Raw genomic sequence first — 18,642 nt, forward strand, 5'->3', positions numbered from 1 at the left:
AAGCACTCTATGTGACATGAATGCCCGACAGGGCACAGTCTGTGACATGAATGCCCGACAAAGCACTCTATGTGACATGAATGCCCAACAGGGCACACTCTGTGACATGAATGCCCGACAGGGCACAATCTGTGACATGAATGCCCGACAAAGCACAGTCTGTGACATGAATGCCCGACAGGGCACACTCTGTGACATGAATGCCGACAGGGCACAGTCTGTGACATGAATGCCCGACAAAGCACAGTCTGTGACATGAATGCCCGACAAAGCACTCTATGTGACATGAATGTCCAACAGGGCACACTCTGTGACATGAATGCCCGACAGGGCACAATCTGTGACATGAATGCCCGACAAAGCACTCTATGTGACATGAATGCCCGACAGGGCACAGTCTGCGACATGAATGCCCGACAAAGCACTCTATGTGACATGAATGTCCAACAGGGCACACTCTGTGACATGAATGCCCGACAGGGCACAATCTGTGACATGAATGCCCGACAAAGCACTCTATGTGACATGAATGCCCGACAGGGCACAGTCTGTGATATGAATGCCCGACAGGGCACAGTCTGTGACATGAATGCCCGACAAAGCACTCTATGTGACATGAATGCCCGACAGGGCACACTCTGTGACATGAATGCCCGACAGGGCACAGTCTGTGAAATGAATGGCCGACAGGGCACACTCTGTGACATAAATGCCCGACAGAGCACTCTCTGTGACATGAATGCCCGACAGGGCACAGTCTGTGACATGAATGCCCGACAGGGCACAGTCTGTGACATGAATGAGCGACAGGGCACACTCTGTGACATGAATGCCCGACAGGGCACAGTCTGTGACATGAATGCCCGACAGGGCACACTCTGTGACATGAATGCCCGACAGGGCACAGTCTGTGACATGAATGCCCGACAGGGCACACTCTGTGACATGAATGCCCGACAGGGCACACTCTGTGACATGAATGCCCGACAGAGCACAGTCCTTGTAGCTTCCTCTGCATGCTTAGATGGTGTTAAGTATAGTGTGGAGATGGTGGTTTCAGTTGGTTCTTATTCTGGGCTCCCAGATTTCAGAATGATGACAAAGATTGTGGTAATCAGCACTAACATTGTGTGTAACATTGCATATATGCAATGAAACTGGTAAATTTTAAAACCAGATAAATTGGGCGAAGGCTGGAAATCCTACATCTACGTATTTGCTCAGTTTTATCTAACATGAGTATAAAATGTATGTCAATCTGGCATGGGGAGATGCTTTGATTTGTGGGGGGGGGGGGGGGGGTGTTGCATGCTCAGTCTGTCAATCAATTATCCACATGAGGGCATCTTATATCAGGCTTTGGTGCCCAGCGTGGGGCATTCCCTGACTTTTCGGCAGTTAATACTGCCTACTTCCTGGTCGCCCCATTTCCTTCTACTCATTGCCAGTGGTGTGAGTAAGGTAGTAGTAGTAGCAGCTGTTTTGCTTCCTATTGGCTACGTTTCGCCATTGACTGTTTGTTTGCTTTCGATAGCGGTGCAGCGCAGTAACTCTGAAGGCAGTGTGCACGCCGCTTCGTAGCAGGACGGTCTCTTTCCCAGTGTGACACTGGTATGGTGTGTCTTTTCCTCTTGTGTGTGATTGAAGGCACTGCCTGAATGGTACTGTATGTATGCCTGACAAAGTTATCGGTTTTGTCCTTTTTCTTGGCTGTAGCACAAAAACTGTATTTTCTTTTCTAGCCACTTTTTATTTGCTTCTGACTTACCTCCAAATAATTTTTCTGTTTGTTCTTTCGAGAGCCCTATATCTCTCTCACAAACCTTTTAATACAATCCGGAAACTGCAAAAAATCTTGCACCACAGCATCCACTCCACCTGCTCCATTCCATAGATCTTTCCTTATTACTCTTTTGCCTTTTCTCACTATACCAAGTGCCACTGATATTTCCTAAAAGAAAGAAACAAGAGCTGTGAGAAAAATTTATTATTCTGGGAAATATTAACTTCTCATCTTTGTCTTTAAGTTCAACAGATATGCCTACTTTCATAATTCTATAAGTGCATCATTTCATGATTTTTTTGGGGGTTGGATCATTCTCCATTTGGAGTGGGAAACCATGTTACAGAAATTGCAGGGTTTAAAAACATGCTTAACAATTAGGCACATCTGCAAATGTCAGCATGTACTTTCATATATACAAATTTCCCTCATGATTTGTTTTTCTTTCAATTTTTATCATGTTTAAAAGTTGCTCTTCACCAGTAAAACAGATCAGTGTATTTCAACATTTGAGAAGCCATTTTTAAATAACATATATATTTTAAATATATGTTAATAAAATTTATTGTGACATATTTTCAAGATGTTGGCATCCTGTCAGGTGTGCTGCCATCATGCATTATTTTAAGAAGACCTAACGGTTTGGTGTCAAAAACAAGAGTACACTCTAGGAGATATTGCGACACTAAATTTAGTTAAAAATTCAGACTATGTGAGCAAATGCCCCTCTCGATTGATCAGCTGGGAGAGTAATAGAATGCTATTGTTAGCCCTTTTGTGATGACCGCGTGCGGGCGAGCGGGGAAGCAGGCGTGAGAGCCGTGATAGATTTATTCAATGAAACCTCAGGTTATTTTAGTTGAATGACGAGGCAGGTTCCTTAAGCCTAAGCAGTTTATTAAGACAGAATGAAGATGTTACAGAAAGATATTTCACACGGCCGGTTCAGTGTCTGTCTGTGTCTGTCTCTGCCCCCACTGAGGGCAGCAGGCCCTTTATCTATGGTCTTTGTACAGACTACTGGAGCCAGGGGGTCAGACGGCCTTGGGGAGAGTAAGTTGTATGAGATAGACAAAGAACATGATGAGCGAGTAGCAAGGACAGAAAGAAATATAAAAATAAGAAATGTGAAAGCTATAAATTAATGAACTAAATGAACATAATTAAATAACTACAAATTAACTAGGGAAATCCTTCAGCTATAAATGCGATCAAATGGGGTTTATTTAAGGCAGACAGCACAAAGGGGAGCACATGGCAAACCACATCAATGACAGACCTGGGGAAAACAGACTCAGACGAGGACTAAATACACAGGACAAGCCGAAAATACCAGGCAACAGGTGATCACAATTGGGAATTAACACGAGGTAACGAGGGGGGCGTGGCACACAGGAGGATCGGACGAGCAGGTCATGACAGAACCCTCCCCCAAAGGTGCGCACTCCGGGCGTGCCTTAGGGGAGGCAACGGAGGAGATGAGACTGGGAAAACAGGACCTGAATAAGAGCAGAAAACATCAACGGGACACAGGGAACAAAACCGAAACACAGAACAAGCACAGGGACAGGAAGTACGACAAGACCTGACACAAAACAGGGAACGCAGACAGGCAGATCAGGAAGGGAGACACAGAGGGCACAAAGAACGGAGGAACAAAAGGACCAGGAGTGAACAGAGGAACAGAAGGACAAGGAGGCAGAAAGGTAAAGGATGGAGGAACAAGGGGAGATCGAGGGAACCCTGGCAGGCGACGAAAGGCAGCCGCAGGGGCCACAGACGGATGGGAGGATGGAGCCGGAGGAGACCACACAGGGGAGGAGGAGACAGACGAAGGGACTGATGAAGGAGGTGAGGAGGAAGCAGGAGGGGACCCCAGGAGAGGGGAAGAGGGAGGCGGAGGGGACCCTGGTGCAGGTGAGAAGGAGGGGGAAGCTGCAGCAGGCGATGGGGCAGCCAGAGCTGGGGAAGGCGCCGTCCGACGCCGAGCCGGACCGGAGCCAAAGGACCCGCAGGCAGCCGCCGAGTCACAGCCGGGGACAGCGAGGGCGAGCCAGGGGGCAGGACGGGCGGAACCCGGGCGGAACCCGGTCCCTGCGCCTATGTCTATGGCGCTACTCCTTTGTTGCTGCTTACTTCCTGCATATTTACCTGTTGACTACGGAACAATAGACAGATGGAAACTAAACAAAATGTAAAGAAATGAAATCGAAGTGCATCACAATAATTACATGGCCTCTGGTTTCGGTTTCGCTGGGCGGCATAAAACGATTAAAATGCGTCCGAGTCCAAGATCGGAGAAGCCAGTCTGCCTAAAGTCAGTCATCGTCAGGAATAGACAACACTGGGCTCTCTAGACAGGAGGAGGTTGTGTAAAATGGCTACAGGTTTGTATACTACTACTACTACTACTAATAATAATAATAATTATTATTATTATTATTATTGACGATGATAATTATTATTATTGATAATGATAATTATTATTATTGATAATGATAATTATTATTATTGTTAATATTGTTATTATTATTATTATTAATTATTATTATTATTATTTTTAACGCTTTCCTATTGTTGAGCAATACTTAGCAACACGGACCATACAACAAACGTATATTACGGATCCTATCTTTTATAATTATAAAGCTGGTATGTCTGACTTTATACCCTTAACTATCAGACTGGACTCCCGCTCTCTGGTCGGATACCTTCGCTGAGCTGGAGGAGGACGAGCTGGAACACGGCGACAGCTGGACGCTAAATTTCCGCTTCAGCTGGACGGAGACCCTGACTGTCGCGGAGAGGAAAAAAGGCTGGAAGATCTACTGTCACCGTGCTCAAGGAGGGTGAGGCCGCCTTATCGCTGTCATTTTTTAGATGTTTTATTACTATGTATAGTAATTATGTCTACTTAAAACTACAAAAAACTACCCCGTAGAACTACATTACGTGCAACGTGATATGAAAAAACAGAAGTGAATTTGGTCTGCTAACAGCCGTGATATATGACTTTATAAACAGATGTGTTCTTGTGTTTTACTCAACTGATTTACAATGACCCTTTCAGGACCTGTGATAATTGTTTTAATTTGAAATTATATGAATAATTTAAATAGTGTAATATGAGGAATGAACACTTGGTGAGTATTTTCCATGCTGAGTGACTGGTCCAGAATGATCGCTCATACATTTAGCAGTATGAGGACCTGCAGGCCCCGGCCACAGACACCGGAGGTGTGGATGATAAAGTATCTTCACGGCTCCCATTTCAGGTTCAGGTGCAGCAAGTGTTTCCAATGTTGGGCGTCAGACGAAGCTGAAGTCCTCTTCCGCTACCGCCTGCAGAGCTTGGCATGCCGGGGAACCATCATCATGAAACCCAATTGCCAGACCTGCTCCCATTGCCGCGGGGATTCTAATTGGCCGGGGTTCTCCCTGGAGGAAGTACAGAAAGCCCTGCACCACCTCTTCAATGTGATCAAGAACAACTGCTATGGCTCTGTACAATAAACCCCATTAGACCATAAGAACATAAGAACATAGGAACTATACAAACGAGAGGAGGCCATTCGGCCCATCAAGCTATGCAAGGCCTGCAGTTTCAGCACCTACCGCCAGAATGAGTAGTGCCTGCGGGGCCGAGCACAGGAAGGCAGGCATTCTGCAGGCCTAACTCTCTGTAGAAGGGACATGGGCTGGGGGATTGTGTGCTGCTTTGGGAACTGTCCTTTTTACCTGATAAATAACCAGCAAAGAAAAACTTGGTTTTGAACAACTTTAATAATTTAATTTAAATAAAAATAGTAAACCTTAATTTTGTTCAAATCAGTACTTACTGAGTGGTACAGATATGCATATAGTGAATCAACAAGATTTAGTCTTAGAAGACTTTTGAAAAATGTTAACCAACTGACCATAACAAGGCAAGAGCCAAAACAGCAATTCAAAACATGCCTAAGCAGGACGGCCTGGTCTTCTGGGAGGTGCGGGTTGGGTTGGGTTGGGTTGGGTTGGGTTGGGTTGGGTGGTGGCTCTGATGCTAGGAATCAGTGATGCGCGGGTCGGGTATTTTTCCAACCCGCGGGTCTCGCTTTTATGAAATTATTTGGCCCGCCCCGCAAATAAAGTGACAATTTCTTTACCCGCCCCAACCGGGGTCCGCGGGTTACGAGACGACTCGCGCATCACTACTGCTTGGCACTTTCGTGACTTGTCACGTGACGTAACCTTATCAAAGAACTTAATAAAATATGAAAATAGATATTCCCAAATACTTAATATAGGCTATAGGGAATTGCACGCAACATACATGGATTTTTTAATTTAATTTTGTTTTTAATGACCCGCCCCAACCCGCCCCGCAAATAAAGTGACAATTTCTTTACCCGCCCCAACCTTACCCGCGGGTTACCCGCGGGGTCCGCGGGTTACGAGACGACCCGCGCATCACTACTAGGGATCCATGCCGGCAATCTGAGGGCGCCTGGTTTGAATCCTGTAAATGCTAGGAGTGGTCCTGCTCGGTTGGGCCCTTGAGCAAAGCCCTTAACCTGCAATTTCTCTGTCTTGGGTGTGATGTTAATGTACATCCAGCCATATAAGGAGGTCCTCTAACTAGGGCTGAACGATTTATCGATTTCAAATCGAAATCGTGATTTGAAACAACGCGATTAGCAAATCACAAAGTCTGCGATTTAGGACATATATTATACAGCACGTCGGACCCTTTAAAATAGTTTTCTAAACTCATACCGTGCTCCCTATGTGACAGTCGTTCTCACCAATCACAAGCGCCGTGCTTCTTATGTGACAGTCATGCTCACCAATCAGAAGTTGCCCGAGGCGACGAAGTACACGCCCACAAACAGCAAACACGTGAAAACCGAAAAATATGTTGCATTCGCGGTACGGAAAAAATATTGATTTCACTACTGAGCTATAAGTGAACTGCCTTCTTATTTCATGGTCCGAGATTGTTTCAGAAAGGTCCTATCATCAAGCGAGCTCCTTTTAAACACCAGCTGCAATATACTTCAGCGTATCATACCTTTGGTTTTTGTTAATAGGCAATAGCATTAGTATACCGCTAACCCATCAAAACAACAATGAGACAGTAATTCTCACAGCAGCGGAGTCGGTGACCTCCAAAAAAGCCGTAAAATCCACAATACAGTCGTGTTTATGTCATATGTTTTTGTGCTTATTAAATTTAAGTGTTTCCAAAGATTAATCCCACAACAGTAATAAAATAAAAGTCTTGCTTTAACATAAATACTAAAAGAACAGATCGCTTTAATCGCTATTACATTTGGGTATGGGCACGCGGTCTTATTTAGAAAACACAAAAAGAGACGCATATAATAGTTTAATCGTTCGTTTTGTATTTGTCCAAGTAACAAAGGAATGATAAGCTGCTTCAGTCGAAAACTACATTTTACTTCTCATTTAAAATAAAATGCAGGGTTGCATGGTTTTCTGTTCTCTGTTCTGCACACACGTTTACATGTATGTAAGTTTTAGTATACTTTGTAAATAATCTGTACGGTTTGCAAACTGACGTAACGTTTTTGATGCAGCTAATTTTAAGTTCAGAATGGAATATAGATATGCCGTAAGATTTCTTGCGTGAGAGTCTGAAAGAGTTTGCAACCATGAACACGTACATTTTTTGTTTCACCTGAAATGATTTGTATAGAAAATAACCGTATACACTTGTTAAAAAGCGGAAACTTCGACCAACATGAAATCACCAATAAACCAGTTCTATTTATTCAACATTTTATAAAATGCATACTACATTTAAAAATTTCCAGCTTTACGGTTTCAGGACAGAACAGCCACTCTGTTATGAACATTACGGTTTTTTGAGTGTCATTAGTGTTAATAACAGCAGCTCACAACACAATAGGGCAAACAAAAGGTCTGCATACACCGAAGTAGTTCTTGCTTGTTCATTGGCGTGGGAAAAGGCGGTTTTAGTGTTATTAGGAGGGTAATAAGCGTTACCTGCAAGACCTCTATTTTTCTTTTTGCTGCAGTTGTTTTCATTATTACTTTATTTAACTTGACACATCACACCTTCATAACTTGACAATTCTCATCCTTGCATTAGAATATAGACCAATTAATACTGGTTAATGGTATCTCATGCTGCGTCAGGTTTTAAAATTACTACACACTGAATATTGAACTGAAGCTTGACATAAAAAAATAAATTGCAAATCAAATCGTAATCGAAATTTCTGTCAGAAAAATCGCGATTCGATATTTTCCCCAAATCGTGCAGCCCTACCTCTAACTTACAGGGGGAATTTGGGGGTTGTTGGCAGGATTGGCACTCCAGCCACCAGAAAAAAATCACACTGTTCCATTCCATTCAACTAGTGTGGTGCTGAGGTATCGCTCGCCCCATGGCCGTGTGCTGAGGTATCACCTGCCCCGCGGTTGCACTAGGGTTCTGAGGGTTCTCAGTGGAAACCTTACACTCCTTCCAGGTAAATATTCTTTAATTCTGGGACCAAGTAACAGTTCAGTTCTAGTCTGTCACTCAAGTGTGTTTTTGTTTAAACTACTACTGAATTGCCTGTATCAAAAATACTGCTCTTAGTCTCAGGTGGTAACCGTGTGGCGCCCCCTGGTGGCTCAGCTGGTTATTTATGAGGGGCTGAGCTTCTGCGACTGAGTAGTTGGTGATTCCACACAGTGTCAATGAAATGGGAGGCAAACTGTGACGGTCTTTGCAGCTCATGAATATTTACATATATCTGCTGCCATTGGATCTCCTTTGTTCAGCAAAGAACTCTCAGTTTGATAGACACAGTTTAACAGAAGCAAGCTGTATATGTGTTTGAGAATCTGTTACACTGTTTCATGTTCTCTCAGTGCATCTACATGTCAGGCAGGGTCACCGACCAGGGGAAACCGGCTCAGCCTGTAACCTTTAACTAATATGCTGGAATAATTTATGAAAAATACGTATTTGTGAAAACTAGAGTGAAAATGGTTTGGTCTGTCACGCCATGGCAAAGTCAAAAGTGTAATATTTACCCCCCCCCCAGTTAAGTGTCAAAATGACAGGTTATCAAAAATCAGGTGTGATAAGAAAATGATGAGAGATTTCAATAAACTGTCCATAAGGAACATTGCTTAATAGGACACATCAGCCTATCAGGTCACAGTCACAGAAGCAAACTCAACTAGGCAGAGTTTTAGTATTTTTAAGAACAGACAACCTATGAACATCAAGCGCACAGTGATGTTGACTGAGTTATGCAGTACATGCTACTGTTTTGGTAATACAGTGGTACCTCGGTTCTCGAACTCATTAGAACTCGAATTTCTTAAAAGTCGAACCAACCAGTTCGAAAAAAAAATTACCTAGAACTAAATCTGAATCTCAGAAGTCGAACCGTGAGCACCGACCTAAGATAACTTGTATGCGCGGGGTAATGAGGCACGGGGCACGTCTCTCAGCTGAAACAAAGGGTAACGCTTCAGTCTCAGCCTGTCACTCGCTGTGATAGCATCTTGCATGTTTACACTAGCTGAATACATACACTCACCTAAAGGATTATTAGGAACACCTGTTCAATTTCTCATTAATGCAATTATCTAATCAACCAATCACATGGCAGTTGCTTCAATGCATTTAGGGGTGTGGTCCTGGTCAAGACAATCTCCTGAACTCCAAACTGAATGTCAGAATGGGAAAGAAAGGTGATTTAAGCAATTTTGAGCGTGGCATGGTTGTTGGTGCCAGACGGGCCGGTCTGAGTATTTCACAATCTGCTCAGTTACTGGGATTTTCACGCACAACCATTTCTAGGGTTTACAAAGAATGGTGTGCAAAGGGAAAAACATCCAGTATGCGGCAGTCCTGTGGGCGAAAATGCCTTGTTGATGCTAGAGGTCAGAGTAGAATGGGCCGACTGATTCAAGCTGATAGAAGAGCAACTTTGACTGAAATAACCACTTGTTACAACCGAGGTATGCAGCAAAGCATTTGTGAAGCCACAACACGCACAACCAAAAAAACAAAAAAGAGGCTACAATTTGCACGAGCTCACCAAAATTGGACAGTTGAAGACTGGAAAAATGTTGCCTGGTCTGATGAGTCTCGATTTCTGTTGAGACATTCAAATGGTAGAGTCAGAATTTGGCGTAAACAGAATGAGAACATGGATCCATCATACCTTGTTACTACTGTGCAGGCTGGTGGTGGTGGTGTAATGGTGTGGGGGATGCTTTCTTGGCACACTTTAGGCCCCTTAGTGCCAATTGGGCATCGTTTAAATGCCACGGCCTACCTGAGCATTGTTTCTGACCATGTCCATCCCTTTATGACCACCATGTACCCATCCTCTGATGGCTACTTCCAGCAGGAAAATGCACCATGTCACAAAGCTCGAATCATTTCAAATTGGTTTCTTGAACATGACAATGAGTTCACTGTACTACAATGGCCCCCACAGTCACCAGATCTCAACCCAATAGAGCATCTTTGGGATGTGGTGGAACGGGAGCTTCGTGCCCTGGATGTGCATCCCACAAATCTCCATCAACTGCAAGATGCTATCCTATCAATATGGGCCAACATTTCTAAAGAATGCTTTCAGCACCTTGTTGAATCAATGCCACGTAGAATTAAGGCAGTTCTGAAGGCGAAAGGGGGTCAAACACCGTATTAGTATGGTGTTCCTAATAATCCTTTAGGTGAGTGTATATTTGGACAGTAAAAATACATGTAGACAATGATAGACAGTAACAGTAATTCTTATTATATAATAAAATACATTTTAAAATAAAGATTTCTTATGAATTATTTAATATTAATAATAAACCATTCAAACATTTCATTATAATAATATTGTCCTGCAAAGCTGGGACGGAATGGAGACAAAGGCACAGACGTCAGGGTATCAGGGAATACGGGGTTTAATTACAGGTAAGACAGGCAAAACGCAGACGGACAATACAATGACCAGACTGGGGAAACAAACTGAAACGCAGACTAAATACAGAAGACTATAATGACAACAACCAGAAACAGCTGATCACAGTGGGATTCCACACGAGGATAACGAGGGGGCGTGGCACACGAAAGGAGCGGACCATCGGAGCAGGACACATTGTTTTTTTTAACTTTACACATTGTTTGGATACATTTATTTTCTTACTTTACAAATTACTGTTTTGATAAGTGTGCGTAGTGCAGTATATGCTCTTCTTGTTTTATCCTGTTCATTATATGCTTAAATGCTAAAAAAAAAAACATATTTAGGTGTAATTTTTTGGTGCCGGGAACCAATTAATTGGTTTTCCATTATTTATTATGGGGAAAATTCGAGCAGAACTCGAACTTTTTAGGATTCGATCCGGAGTTCTGAGCGGATTAAGTTCGAGTTCTGAGGTACCATTGTACAAGGTTATGTATGGGTGATAACATGGACTTTCAATATGGGTATGCAACATCACTGATACTCATTAAAGAAGAGATTTGCGCTCCCTTGGGGGAACCATCGAATGTAAGTGAAGAAAACGACAGCTGGGCAGCCACATTTCCAAAAGGGAGACGCTGTGGGTGGAAGGGAAAAAAGTCAATGTTGTGGCTGTACTTAGTCTGCTTAATATCTGACACTCAACAGGTTTTGTGAGTGTAAACTCTGAAAACTTGTGCCAACTAAAACCAGAAATTCTGCTGACTTTTCAGCACCTGAAGCATCGCCATCCAGGAAAACATACAGAATACAAGCGCTTACAGTCACAGACGCCAGTAACGTCAAACCTGCTCCCTGGAACATGGAGTCAGGAAAATGCCAGCAGAAAATCATACTGTCAACTTTTTCTAGGGTTACGCCCTGTGAGAAAAAGATTTGTTAAAATCAGAACCCAGTACGACCCTCGTGGGTCTTTAATGCTGTATAAATTACCCACCATGTGTGAGCTTTACCGTCTTGCCTCTGACTTCCTTGTGTTTCTCCATTGGATTTGGGTTCGGTGCTTGTTGGGTTGTGCTATAATCCTGTTCAGGACTATAATAAAAAGCGTGTTCTGTCCTGGCAAACAAGTCTCCTCGTCCTTCACGATTTTCACGATGCCTCAGTCCTACAATATACTGAACTTTGAACTAGGGTTAGATAAGCTGTGACACAATGCTTGTCTTTGGGTAGTGTGTTCTTTGGGCCCTTGGGTAAGGCCCTTAACCCAGACAGCTGCTCCAGGGTGCCAGGTAAAATCTCTGCATGTCTTGTGGGAGAGTTAGATGGGGAGTGTGAACAATAAAGAATTCCTGTTTATTCATACTTGTACAATGGCCACATGAAATATCATTATTATAATTGACTGTAAAGGCAATTTAAGCCCATATAAATTAGGGTAGGGCAACTGGCAGCCAGCATCCAGTCCCTTGTACTCTTTTTTTCCAGCCTGCTTGCCGTACAACAATTTTAAATGTATTATAGCGCTGGTGAGATGGTGTATCCCAGCATACTCTGCAGGTATGTGTATAATAGCTCATTGTTTGTGTTAAAAAGCAGCAGAAGCAGAATAATGTTGGAAGTTAGAATTGAGTTTATAAGCCCTATGTGTATAACTCACATCTATCCATTCATTCATCTATTTTGTATTTCCATTTGTCCTTGAAGGGTATTGGAAGGAAGGAACGGGCGCATGGTAGGGAATAACTCTGGATGGGATGCCAACCCACCGCAGGGCACACTCACACACCACTCACGCAAAAAATAAGCAACTCAAATTCACCGAACAACCAGGAGGAAAGCTCAAGAGGAGAACATGCAAACTCCACACACTCATTAGAGCCGGGCGGAGACTCCAACCCTGTTTTTTTAAGTTTGGGAGCTACATCGCAGACTTTAACTATCAGTGTTCCATAATATTAACTCAAAGCGCAATTACGTTTTTTTTTTTTACATTATTTTCCAGATTCCTCCCATGTGATTCTTGGTACTCGTCGAACACTTTATGGAAAACACTACAGAAAGAAGAAAACTTTCTCCAGCCAATCAGCAACGAGCAGGAAGTCCGCCGCCTACCCACAATCCCTTTGGCGCCTGTGAATCAGAATGTGGGAAGATGGCAGAAAACCCGAGCACAAACACACCTCTTTTTGAATGTCCATCATGGTAAGGCGAGGCAGCTGAAGTCGTTGTTTAGTTAATGGATTTTAAAATTGGTGACCATATGCATATGGCCCTGATAGTCGTGTGGAAATATGTGAGGTTCGTACTCCTCCCGCACGCACCTAACCGGTAGCTATCCGCTACCAGCAGTAGCCCTGCTTTGCATGTAGTCCGGAGCTCTAATCCGCCTTTGTGACCCATATTTGCTGCACAATGCGTTGTGTGGGGCCGCTGTATTTTTATCTTTGCTTTTAATAAGCAGTTCATGGTGACTGTAAACCAGGGGCGCGACTGCCTTTATAAGTACCCGAACAATGGGCACATCATGTCACACTTAACTTTGGTCCCCGGTGCCAGCCGGCATGAGGCCGTTTCAAAGTTGCACTTTGGCAAGTTTTGTTCATTGGAACCACATGCCGTTCATGCGTGGGTGTCTGCAGCAGCTTTTTAAAAACACTGAATTTCCTTGAACCTTAATTTAGAAGGCTGCAAGTAAATAACGCATTCCGAGTTTAGGTGCCTTGTTTGCTAGACTGTTCGCGTTTCTAATAAGTTAACAGTAATGCAGTTTGCGGTCTCACAAAATGTACTTTTAAATGAGACAGCGTTAATCTCTCTTCATTAGTTTTTAGTTTTGGAACCTAATGTACTTCATTATTTTTAAATGAATGCCAGTCGATTTGAATAAAGTGTCTGTTTAATGCACAGCTGAGAAGACATTACGTGGTTTTATTTTAGGGCAGGGAAGCCACCGCAAGGTCTACATCTGGATGTGGTGAAAGGAGAGAAGCTGGTAGAGGTATGAGTCCGGGTCTTCTGACATTTAACCTGTACAAAATATGATGAGCAATGATACTGTTTCATGGCCTTATCAGCCTGGTTCAGATACTGCCATGTTCTAGTGCAGGGTTCTTCAAATCTGGACCTCGATTCCAAATCCAGTCCTTGTTTTCAGTTCTCCCAGGTAGTTCGTTTAATAATTACTGATTCTGATTGGTCAGAGGCTTCACACCTGGCTCACAGGTAAAGGAAGGCTGGAAAACCAGCAGTGCTCGGACCTCGAGGACCGTGATTTGAATAATAGGGTTCTAGTGTGTGGCCTGGTCATACATTCCATTGTACCTGGAAACAAGGGCAGATCTGATTTATGAAGAAGTTGTGAATGTCATTTGATGTCATCCTCTCCTTTTGGTGACTCTTTGAGATACAGGTCCTAAACTGGAGAAGTAATTCCAGTTTTAATTTAGCATCTTAGATTTGCTTGGTTGAAGTTTAGTCTGTGATCAGGTTTGGTCACTAAGGACCATATTACTGCTCACTTTAATTAGGAGCTGGAATTCCAGCAGATATGACTTACTATGCATATTTTTACCTCAATAATGAAAGCTGACCTGGATCAGCTTCTCAGTTGATATCGCAAAGGTTTGGTCAGCCAGCCTAATGGCTGCCATGTTCCCCGGCTGTGTACGTCTGCAGAAGCTGATCATCGATGAGAAGAAATGCTACCTGTTTGGGCGCAACCCAGATATGTGTGACTTCACCATCGACCACCAGTCGTGCTCCCGCATCCATTCCGCCTTGGTGTACCACCGGCATCTCAAGAGGGTCTTCCTCATCGATCTCAACAGCAGTGAGTGCACACAAGCCTGCCGTCCTCGCCTCTGTCTTGGCTGGCAGTCCATTGATCCTTACAGGCCACCATTTTCTCTAATACATCGACCGGCTTATTTTGAGTACTTTCTAAATAATGCAGTGGGTGATTTGGTGTAAAGTGGAAAAAATGCATTGAAACATTAGTATTTTGATGCCACATTACTGCTGTAGTTAGGTCATCAGTCCTGAAGTTCTGCTATTGCTGGCATGGCGTTTTATGGTTCTGCCTGTGCACTAAACTAGGGCACTTTTTTATGGTCGTTTCGCACCAAGGCAGATTTTTCACTCAAAAAAAAAAAAACATTATTCGTAAATTAACATTAATATTTTCTCTTCACCATAAGAGACACCACTGCTAGTGTTTGTCGCCAGTTTCACAGATTCTTTCGTAGGTGCACTTTTCTCAGTTGTAAAAAATTTGCATCGCTTTTGGTCTGAACGTTTTTGATCTGTCAAATTCACATCGGAATATTTTGCAAATTTGTGTTGTTTCTTCATGTGGCGTTTGGTGTGAAGTGGCCCTCAGTTGGGTTCTTTTCAGTCGCTGATGGCTGCCTCTCCGCTCTGGGACTGAGTGGCTCCTGTCGCCCACCAGCTCATGGCACTTTCTTGGGTCACATCCGTCTGGAGCCTCACAAGCCTCAGCAGGTGCCTATCGACTCCACCATGTCATTCGGGGCATCGACGCGACTCTACACCCTGCGAGAGAAGCCCCAGGCCCAGCCCAGCGCTGCTGCGGGGGAGAGCAAAGCTGGGGAGGACGAGGAGCTCCGGGGGCTGCTGGGGCTGCCAGAGGAGGAGACGGAGCTGGAGGTGCGTATGTCCGCGTGTGTGTCTGCGTATGTGTGTGTCCGCGTGCATCCGCATGTCCGCGTGTGTGTGCGTATGTCCGCGTGTGTGTCTGCGTATGTCCGCGTGTGTGTCTGCGTATGTGTGTGTCCGCGTGCATCCGCATGTCCGCGTGTGTGTGTGTATGTCCGCGTGTGTGTATGTCTGCGTGTGTGTCTGCGTATGTCCGCGTGTGCATCCGCGTGTCCGCGTGTGTGTGTCTGCGCCCGCCTGTTTGTGCTTGGAAGAGGACAGGGATAGGTCAGCTTTTAACATGCATGCTGCATCTGACAGAACCTGACAGAGTTCAACACGGCTCACAACAAGCGGATCTCGACGCTCACCATCGAGGAGGGCAATCTGGACTTGCCCAGACCCAAACGGAAAAGGAGGAGCTCCAGGGTCACTTTTAGTGAGGAGGAGGAAATCATTAACCCAGGTAGACACACTGCTTCCTGCAGCGCGGCCATGTGCACAGACGCACTCGTGCTGCATGCATTCACATGGGCGCATCGGTGTGCTAAATCGGCTCCGCAGTAAATCGCTTCAGGCACAAACATTCCCGCAGCTTCAAGCCTGTCGCACCACAAATACAGGTTTCCGGAACTGCAGATGCGTGTTTTGATCTCTGCCCTCTATGACTTGTGCCACACAGAGGATGTGGACCCATCAGTTGGTCGCTTCAGGAACATGATCCAGACTGCAGTCGTTCCCCTGAAGGTAAACAGTTTCGTTATAAGTAATAACTTTTGCTGTGGATGGGGCAGATGCAAACAGGAAGTTGCTGCATGGTCCAATTAAAAATAAAGTGGCTGCATATTGCTTTTGGCACTTTGTGATTTAAAAAAGATGTGACACCCTAATTTAGAGTGACCACCAGCTAAATGTCTGCCCTCTGCAGAGGAAGAGGTCCGACGGCCGCGGGGGGCTGGGCCTGGAGGAGGCGATGGCTCGCCGCACATACAACTTCCCCTTAAGCGGGGGCCTTTATGGAGACCTGCCCCCCACCAGTAATGAAACGGGCCACCACCTGGCTGCTGCCCAGAGTGGATCCACCATCCTGGGGGGTCTGCCACTGCCCTTCCCCAACCCCGCTCCGGAGGTGGATCTGGCCCCCGCTGCTGCCCAGCCGCCCGTCACTCTGAATCCCGCCCCTGCACCTGGACCCTATGTCGCTGAGCTGCACAACGAGCCTCGCAAGAAGAAATATGCCAAGGAGGCGTGGCCTGGAAAGAAGCCCGCACCCTCCCTGCTTATCTAGCTCTGCCGTCCACGGAAGGGGGCGGAGTCACTGCTCAGAGGGCGGGCTCATGGGTGTGTGTTTGCGCAGGATTGGCTGAAACGAGGGCTGAGGACAAAGAGGGCTTTCATTTGTGCCGTCATTTTGTGTGTTTCTTTATTCTTATTAAATCCTGAGGTCACACCAGTTGAATACATAAGGACTATTAAGGGACCAACAGGTCACTTTTCTGAGTATGATCAGTAAAAGCTGAGAGCTTGGCTGACTGCGGGGGCCGGTGTTGGAGCTCTCTGCCGCTGCGGGGGCTGCTTCCTGCCTCTGCGGCATCCCGGCTGCCTTGTGTCACAGAACCGCACATCCTGCTCTGCGGCAGCCTCACAGACTTAATGGAGCTCCGCGTCTGATCATATGACCCTGCTTCTGTTCAGTGACTTCCAGTTTTCATTTTTTTCTGTATGTCTGTGTGTGAGAGATGACTTCCCATGGCATGTGAGGACAGTGGAGGGTGACGTCAAGATGCAGAGGTTACAGTCTGATCCCTGTGCTGCTCTCTGATTGGAGGTTGCTCATTTCCGGACCTTGTGGGTGTGGCTGTGGTCCAGTTTTGATGGACCATCACCGTCTGCAGGTGTTTTTTGTATTTGGACGTGGATATGAGGTGGACTTGATTTTATATTTTTATATTTAATGTGAGCCGAGGTGGGTTTTCAGCTAAACCTCATTGTGAACGGTCTTGTCTGTGTGTTTGGATACTCCTTGTGTAATAAACATTCACACACACACATCCAGTGTTTCAGTGGCTACAGTGTTGGCAGTTTGCCAAGCCTCATAATCTTTATCTCATAATACAGAACTGGGTTTTGACTGGCATGTCAGAAGTTTGATTACGTTTGCGCAGCATGTTGATGTAAAATATGAAATGAATATCGGGCTTAAGTAATCTGCTGAGCGCATAGAGGTTTGTCCTCATCCCAGTGGCCACAGAGGAGGGGCTCTGGATGGGCATGACCTGGAGGTTCTGTGACTGGTCCAGCACCTGCCCCCCCCCCATTACCTTGTACACTCTGCCAAGCCTGTGTAGAGGTGCGAGGAAGCTGGCGCCCTCGTTACCCGGTGATCAGGCGAGTGTCGTGCAGATATATACAGTATGTGCTTGTCCGGTGTTTTTCAATCTGTCACAAGTCACGACTGCTCTTAGCATGAATGTAGTTCTAACAACACACTCTCATTGGTGCAGCGGTTGTAGAGGTTCTAGGTGGGTGTCACTTTATCACCACTGATTCCCAATCCTGGTCCTGGCACCTCACCCCCCCCCCCTTCCCCCCCGCCAGAATGTGTTCGAATCCAAAACAACCTTGGGGGGGGGGCAGAACAGGATTGAGATCTGCAGCTTTCTCACCTTCGTTCTTTTCTGTGTTTCTGTGTATATTCTTACTGTTTCATATTTCGCACATTGTCTGTCCTGTAGGTTGTTTTTTAAGGCACAAAGTTAGCGAAATTCCTGACCCCTCAGTCTGGCACCTTAATCTGTAAAGGATCTTAAAACTCTTTTTGGAAAAGTGGCCACAGATGAACAGAACCTAATTTGATTCTAAATTATGGTGATATCCGTGTTCGTAAAACAGTTTATGCTTGATTGCCGAACTGACGCTATATCGCACAGTACCTGTGGTGTCCAGTAGAGGTCTCCCAAGATCGGTGTCTGGCTGATTTTCATCGTAAATGGCTAACACCTTATTTGCAATGTTGCTATGGTGACATTTAAGAGTACCTCATTATATTCCATTTTTAAGAAAAAAAAATCTAATTCTTTATAAATTACTTAGCAGAACCGCCGACTGTAACATGAAGCCTGTTTTTCCTCTCTCTTCCTATGAGCTCGTGTATTAGGCCAGGCTCAAACAATGTTTGATGTGAGATGTTATGAACCTGATATGCTCCTTTGACAGAAGCACTAGGTAAGTGATGGGCGGGAAGAGTGCTTCACTGGGTAAGGT

The 18,642-nt window shown here is 44.9% G+C and overlaps 2 protein-coding genes across 7 annotated transcripts; both read left to right on the forward strand.

The window, feature by feature from the left end:
* Positions 1-3,730: 3,730 nt before the first annotated feature.
* LOC111839746 (receptor-transporting protein 4-like) lies at positions 3,731-5,553 on the forward strand. The gene is made up of 3 exons (XM_023803973.2): positions 3,731-4,170; positions 4,467-4,632; positions 5,059-5,553. Exons 1-3 carry the CDS (start codon positions 4,161-4,163, stop codon positions 5,294-5,296), a joined length of 414 nt encoding a protein of 137 aa, XP_023659741.1. The 5' UTR covers positions 3,731-4,160; the 3' UTR covers positions 5,297-5,553.
* Positions 5,554-12,806: 7,253 nt separating this feature from the next.
* Positions 12,807-17,429, forward strand: LOC111839653 (nuclear inhibitor of protein phosphatase 1-like). 6 transcript variants are annotated; one of them, XM_023803744.2, is made up of 7 exons: positions 12,807-12,927; positions 13,663-13,723; positions 14,401-14,554; positions 15,119-15,390; positions 15,700-15,844; positions 16,061-16,125; positions 16,307-17,429. In XM_023803744.2, the coding sequence occupies exons 1-7, from the start codon at positions 12,878-12,880 to the stop codon at positions 16,664-16,666; spliced, it is 1,107 nt and encodes a 368-aa protein (XP_023659512.2). In that variant the 5' UTR covers positions 12,807-12,877; the 3' UTR covers positions 16,667-17,429. The 6 variants fall into 6 exon arrangements, with proteins under 6 accessions (XP_023659512.2, XP_023659514.2, XP_023659516.2 ...); XM_023803746.2 differs by having other exon boundaries at positions 15,173-15,390; XM_023803748.2 differs by having other exon boundaries at positions 12,853-12,927; positions 15,094-15,390.
* The last annotated feature ends 1,213 nt before the right edge of the window (positions 17,430-18,642 follow it).

This window comes from Paramormyrops kingsleyae, chromosome 23 (genome assembly GCF_048594095.1).
Source record: "Paramormyrops kingsleyae isolate MSU_618 chromosome 23, PKINGS_0.4, whole genome shotgun sequence".
Lineage (NCBI taxonomy): Eukaryota > Metazoa > Chordata > Actinopteri > Osteoglossiformes > Mormyridae > Paramormyrops > Paramormyrops kingsleyae.